At 38.3% G+C, this 7530-nt stretch overlaps 1 protein-coding gene across 4 annotated transcripts in view; it reads right to left on the bottom strand.

Moving 5' to 3' along the window:
* The window catches only part of LOC115221348, a 61600-nt gene that overhangs the window by 50510 nt on the left and 3560 nt on the right, over nt 1-7530 (bottom strand). The window contains exon 2 of one of the 4 annotated variants that reach the window (XM_029791525.2): nt 5574-5625. The exons of the other annotated variants lie outside the window; for them this stretch is intronic. Within the exon in view, the coding sequence (XP_029647385.1) occupies nt 5574-5625 (52 nt within the window). The remainder of the gene's footprint in view (nt 1-5573; nt 5626-7530) is intronic. 4 annotated transcript variants of the gene reach the window in all.

Below are 7530 nucleotides of genomic sequence, written 5' to 3'. Positions count from 1 at the left end.
GATTGTTAGCTCAATAAATTGAAAATGTCGAGCAGTAGAATGAGTTTGTATGTGAATCGTAGCTAATAAATGTAGTTTGTTTATGTTTATTTTGTCTTGGTTTTGTACTTTTCTATATTTTCTTTCTTTATCCTTGATTGCTGTGTAGAATTGACTGCTTTCGCTGCTTCTTTGTAATGTCTAAGTGCTGCAGGAAAGTTTCATTTAGAAGCATCCACCCACCAAGATGCCTTCCTGCTTCACACCTCAGCCTTTGGGGGACAGTGATCGCCAGTGTAATCAACGGAGAAAATAACCTGTCATCTGTCCATAATTCATCGCCCTGCATGAATCGGGCAGCTTTACATCCGATGGATCTTTTCTGTTGACAATTACATAATCAAGAATGTTCTTATGACTTCAACGTGGATGCTTCTATTTATACTTTCAGTTGAACCAAATATTAGTCATCACTCCTGATACAGCTAGAGCAGGAGCAGCCCATCTCCCTTGCACTGACTAGTGTTGGTGCATAAAGAATAACCATTCTCACAAAAGGTTTCAATCTGCAAACCCAGTGTCCGAGTAACTCCAAAGAATCTATGACGAAGCTCTGCCAAATGCTGCAAAAATTTCGTTTATCAGGGAAATAAACATTAACTTCGTACATGTGCCTACCACTGTTGGAATTACAACCGTGTTTCGTGGTCTGCTACCACAACAGCTCCTTTATAGTATCCAGTTAGCTCAAGGCATCATCCAGAGGAACCACGTCCGGTTTCGGTCCCTACTCCATTATCGTTTTGACGTGGCGGGGCTCCGCCTTTCGGAGGTGTCTTCAGCTCTGGTGTTGGGTGCATGTCTTCTTTCTTCTGTTCCATGGACTCTTCGATGTATCGTCAGCGAGTGTCAGCCGGTGACTGACTGACTTGTCAAATTCTTCCCTTTAAATACCTGCCGCAAGGCTCCAGCAGGCAGCCCCAGCAAGTTGTCACGTGAAACAGTCTCACCTTAACTGAGTAATTTCAGCCCGCGCATTCTCTAAACGACCGCCACCTGTCAGTCAGCGAAGCTGATTCAGTGTCAGCTTGTCTCACCCAATGATGATATTTCCAGCCGGCATGTTATAAAGTGTATCCAAATATCTTTTAACTGGCCGTCATCAGGACCCTCGATTCTGAGAGTACAACTATATTGATGTTACATCGAAACAGTTACTTCCCTATAAAAGCAATACGGCGGTCAGAGTGTGTGGAGCCGGGCGAGTCTGAACATGTGCGTACATTCCAGCAGGGAAACTTAAGATTTGATTAGATGCATGCCATTTGTCCATGTTATGACGGGAGTAAATACGTCGAGTGTATAATAGTATTAAACAAATAAATAGACGGTTGTGCTCATCTAAAATATCATATCGCAGAAATATTTATTGAAACAGAACGCACTCTGTGCCACTCGAACGTGGCTACGATTCTCAGTCCGAATTTTCCAAAAGATTTATTGGGTTAAGAATAAACACATGTATACCTTTAAAGTTGATTCCTATTATAAATGTCTAAATACATGCATTTTCTTAATGGCAAGCTTATGGCACTCAATTACTTGCATGAAAGACGTTGTGTCTCCCAAATATCCATCTTCTTCTTTTTTATCTAAGGAATATTCTACACTAACACATAGTGATGTTTCTTATTGGATGTGCTGTAACAGTCTCAACATATCACACAGTTTACACAGAGTAACTATGCTTAGCCTCATTATGTTTCTACGTCCTTTTGCTGTCTTTACTCTGCTTTCTATATATGTGGTAAGTGTTGTAAAGCAAATCTTTGCTCCAAATTACCATTATTCTGCTTTTCAGTGAGAGAAATATTCTTATTCGAAACTCGCTGGTGATTTAATTTCTGATTGTTGTGCATCAGTGTTTAGGAAATGGTGCAAGGTGTGAGGGTTACGTGTCCCGGTTATGAGGATGTCAACTAATCTTGTGGCGGGGTCACGAGGTTGTATAAATACAGGTAAATACAAAATAGGTGGTGAGAGGATTACTACTAACATTCCTCTCAAAAATGATGGAACCATCATATATTTCTATGATATTACTTCAAGTGGGGTTTATTGATATTTAAGGCAGAACACAAAATACAGTTAAACGAAATACAATTTTATTTCCACATTTTAGTTTTATGAACTGATCCTTATACAATGTTTATCTAGAATTATTCTCTCAGCTTTGCATTGTTCTATAAGCATAATTCTCACATTCTCTGGCGCCGATTTTCTCTCCATTATAATATTTATCTGTTAATTAGTAGCGCAGAGTATTTTAACGATTTATATAACTTCGATAAAATATTATCAAACAGAATTTAAAATGTCTATATTGTTTTATGATATTATATTATGTCTTGTAATTGGTTAACATAAGTTTTCATAGAGAAGCAAACTCAACCATATTCCATTCAATATTTACTGCACACAACGCAGGTTAATATGCGACCATAGACATACGGTGGACATGGCAATGAACCACAAATTCCCTTCACAAAATATAATAAAGCTCCATTTTCGTTTCTGTAACCAGCTGGATCAGCTTCTGGTGCATAGTCCACACACACATATTCATGTCTGCCTTTATGATTATGATACTCGGTCATCAAATATCCCGAATACTCAGCTGTCCAACCAGCGTAACACTGTGTCCTGGCTGGTAACATCATAACAACAGCAGGTTGTCGTGTCAAACAGACAGCGCACGGAACGTTGTGATCATAAAGTGATTCAGCGTTAGCAAAAGAAAAATATTTTTTCGCATAGGAATTTCGTGTTTCATATTCACTGCCATATATGTGACTCCACAATGTAACTTCTCCAGTGTAATTGGCCCAAATGGGGTCGTTAGGTAGACATAAGAGATTACTTCCGCCGCCTGTTTCGTTATGCGCTGTTCCACCAACCACACCTAGAATTGGTAAGAAAATATCAAATAAATAAAATATTAAGTAAAGTGAAATAAGAAAAACTTGGATTAAAAGAAATCCTTGAAAAGGAACTTTCAATTTTAAAATTTGCGATTATAAATAGACACACATCCGAGTTTGTGTGTGTGTGTGTTTTTGTCTATGTGTGTGCGCGTGTGCGTGTGTCTATATGTGTATGTGATTGAGTTTATGTGTGTGTATGTGTTTGTGTGTGTGTGTGTCTTTGCGTCTATGTGTGTGCGCGTGTGCGTGTGTCTATGTGTTTGAACATTCACTATGTTTACGTGTGTAGGTTTTGTGTATACAAACTAGTATCGATGCGAGTGTAAGCTGTGTTGCTCAATGAATGTTTGTGTATGAGTTAAGAACTGTACGTGTCTATGATTTATATGTATATATGTTGTAGGTGTACGCCAACGGGTTTGTGTAGGTAATATTTGTGAATATGTCTAGATACATGGCTGTAGATGGTTGTGTGCAGATGTCAAAAGAGTGCGAAGGGAAGGCCGTTACGTCACGCATTTCCTCTAAAATGGAAAAAGACGATTTTGTTCAAATTTTAACGGAGATAAATAGAAGAACGATGCAAGGAATTTTTAGCCAATATAAAATAGAAGAACACGGTGAGGTGCAGAGTATTGACAGTCGATGGGTAGTTAAAAGTTATTTAACAGAACATCCTGCACAGAGTAGCTGAAACTCTCGGCTAGTCGTGGACAGGTGACGTGAAGATACACGTTATGGTCACGTTGGTTTATTTGCTGCATCACTGGGGATATTTTACGTCTTAAGGAAAGTGAGAGGAGAAAGGATTGTAAAGTTCAGTTTAAGCTGAATCGGGAAACCTTTAATAAAACCGTTAATGGTTCGGTTATACACAGGTAAAATCTGTTCCATCGCATTTCAAGCAAACACAAATCTCGTTTATAGAAAGAAAAGTTGATGGGGAAGTGGTGGAAAATAGTGTCTTCTGACTGGAAATCTCAGAATTGCCTTACCATGAGGCACTAGCGTGATTAAGTGGTAGAGTAGTGCGTAGTTAATGCATACAGTCCTTCGGTAACTATATTCTGTGGTTGGGTTCATGGGGGTACTTTCGATGATATCCTGTTGGTGTGATCATTCTTGACGCCATTTATACTTCGGCTATGACCAAATAAATTCAACGGAGAAAGTAGTTTTTTGTAAACTCAAGAGAATCTATAATCGCCGTTTAAAATGTGATATACTATAATAGGACAAACGTTTGTGTAGATCAGAAAGAAGGAGGGAGGAGAGAGGAAGAGAAAGTGAGAGAGAGAGAGAGAAAGAAATAGAGAGAGAGATTAGAAACAAAATATACTAACCATCGTATACCAGACTTGAAATACGTGGACATTTTGTTCTACCCCACCGGGTATACAGGGAACCAGGACCGGGTACTGCGAAATTGCGAAGGAAACAATGTAGTTTAAAAGAAAATAATTGGTGAACCATGTGGGAGAGAATTTCTTGGCTGGGAATTAATGAATTGGGGAGACAATGATTAGAAGATAGGAAGGAAGGAAGGAAGGAAGGAAGGAAGGAAGGAAGGAAGGAAGGATGGAAGGAAGGAAGGAAGGAAGGAAGGAAGGAAGGAAGGAAGGAAGGAAGGAAGGAAGGAAGGAAGGAAGGAAGGAGGAAGGAAGGAAGGAAGGAAGGAAGGAAGGAAGGAAGGAAGGAAGGATGGAAGGAAGGAAGGAAGGAAGGAAGGAAGGAAGGAAGGAAGGAAGGAAGGAAGGAAGGAAGGAAGGAAGGATGGAAGGAAGGAAGGAAGGAAGGAAGGAAGGAAGGAAGGAAGGAAGGAAGGAAGGAAGGAAGGAAGGAAGGAAGGAATGAAGGAAGGAAGGAAGGAAGAAAGGAAGGAAGGAAGGAAGGAAGGAAGGAAGGAAGGAAGGAAGGAAGGAAAGGAAGAAAGGAAGGAAGGAAGGAAGGAAGGAAGGATGGAAGGAAGGAAGAAGAAAGGAGGAAGGAAGGATGGAAGGAAGGAAAGATGGAAGGAAGGGTAGATGGGAACTTGATAGAGGATTTAAAAAGTTAAGAAAGAAAGAAAGAAAGAAAGAAAGAAAGAAAGAAAGAAAAGAAAGAAAGAAAGAAAAGAAAAGAAGAAGAAAGAAAGAAGAAAGAAAGAAGAGAAAGATAGAAAAGGAAGAAAGAAAGAATGAGAGAAAAAAATTAAGAAACAAACAAACAAACAAACAAAGAGTTTGAAAATTCTTTTTCCTCTGAACGTAAAGCTGATTCCGAGAAATAGTCCCCCACGCCTGGGGGTGAATGTATACTTTTAGTTACTGGTAAAGATTTGCATGATTCAGCACTAATTCACTTCTCAGCCGAATTGAATGCGGTTTTTTAGCAATGATGATCGAGTCTTGAGCTAAATTCTTTGAGATCATTTAATTCAAGGTTGGAGCATCAAATAAAAGGCTAGATCAAAAATTAAATAAAAGGCTAGAAAATCTTAATAACAATTGCTTCCCTCTGGAATGGCCCTCAAAGACAGGTGCATGATTTCTCTAGAGCCACCAGACTCGCAGAATTACTGAGCAACGTTTTTTACGTTTTTATCTTTCACGTTATAAAATTAGTTCTTACTTGGCGTGTGAACAGCTTTGTCATCCAGAGATTTCTTGAAAAGGAAACGGTTCTGTGAAAAAATGAAAACAACATCATAGAAATAGATTTTCAGAACGTTCATCAATGTTTAGAATTTAAAGCTAAGCAATACAATAATGGCACTTTTGGACAGCTTCTTTTGAAGATGTCGGAGACAACTTCATTGTTAATTCCACCAAATTTTCATCATCAGTTACATCTTGGTGGCTTATCGCATTCCTACCTCCTCTGGGCATCAGGTAGTCCTTTATTTCATGCTTTTATACGGCAAAACAAACCCATCACAATGAGAGTTAATTAAGCCTAACGAACGAAAACACGCACGGGGAATGTTGCAAATGCATTTAGAAAAACTAATCTTCCAGTTTGTAAATCTTCAAAAAGGCGGGTAGATATCTCAGACCCGATTCATTTCGCTTTCTACGTAACCTAATTTAAAAATATATTTACCTTTCTGTGTACCATTATTCAGTTGAAGGACCCGCGATTTCCAGACGAAATGTGGCGAACAAACAAAAACATAAATTGAAACTTCTGAATGTATTTGCACCATTCTTCGTGCGTGTTTACATATATTGAGAGATACGTGGTTTTGCAATTTCATTCTTCTTTCTAGCAAATATTTACTTACTGTACACTGACTTTTTATATATATATTTTCATATTTGGATTATGTTCGTTGGCCATTTTATCATTATTTTTTAAAGATAATGATAACTAATTTGAATTTTGAATTTATACTTGCTCGCTAATGTTCGTTCGGATGTGACGTTGCATTCAGCTGAGCAAACGAGCACGGAAAGTTAAATACATTTAAAAAAATAGTTTACGTAGTAAGACTTGCTGATGAGCTTCAGGTGCCAATTCGACACAGAAAGCGAAATCAATGAATACTGGGATATCTACCCTTCTACTTGTAGATTTACAAACTGGAACAACCGTTTTTTCAAATGTATTTGCTACATTCTTCGTGCATGTTGACGTATAGTGAGAGATACACGGTTTTGGAGACTTTTATTTTTCTTTCAATGGAAAAGATATTTATTTTCACGGAAAAGGATCTGCGCGGAATTCCGCGGTCCAACAAGCCGATATATATGCATTTGTGTGTATCTTTCCGCATGAAAATGCGTGTTTGTTCGTTTATGTAAGTCTGCCTTATAGGGATAGATCCATATATTTATATACGCTAAAATATTTCAACGTGGTTTAGTGATTCAGGTTCTAAACTCACGAACAAAGGGTTGTACGTTAGATTCAAACAGAAGGCAAAACTAAGTACATTGCATTTCAAATATATCGACAACTGATCGTATGGCACACATTTCTGGACCTGTTCATTAATTTGACGGAGGGAGTTCTGGAAACAAATCATCCAAGGAATTCTTCGGCAATTAAGCACGAAAACGTCATCCGAAGAAACAGACCATAGTGTATGTGTCTATAGTTCTGTGCGTCTCTGTGTGTGTCTGTATGTCAGTTTGTGTGTCTGTGTGTCTGTATGGGTGTATGTATGTACTTATGTATGTATGTATGTATGTATATATGTATGTATGTATGCATGTATGTATGTATGTATGTATGTATGTATGGATGCATGGATGGATGTATGGATGTATATGTGTATGTATGTATGTATATATGGTGCATCATCATGGACGCATCTCTGAGCAGAATCTAGAGAGGAAAAAATACATCCAGAAATAAATACACGAACATATATGTGTGCGTGTATGTCTGTGTTTGTGTGTGTGTGTGTGTGTGTGTGTGTGTGTTGTGTGTGTGTGTGTGTGTGTGTACGCACATTTGAATATACACATGAAGCGATACATTCATACATGTTCATTTATGTATGCACACGAAAGCGGCAGACGTACATATATAAGGCCTTTCTATGTAAAATGTTTCAGCAAGAAATGTCAATCTCTATCTTACA

Source organism: Octopus sinensis, linkage group LG18 (assembly GCF_006345805.1).
Source record: "Octopus sinensis linkage group LG18, ASM634580v1, whole genome shotgun sequence".
Taxonomy (NCBI): Eukaryota; Metazoa; Mollusca; class Cephalopoda; order Octopoda; family Octopodidae; genus Octopus; species Octopus sinensis.
This window is presented reverse-complemented; position numbering and strand designations above follow the sequence as displayed.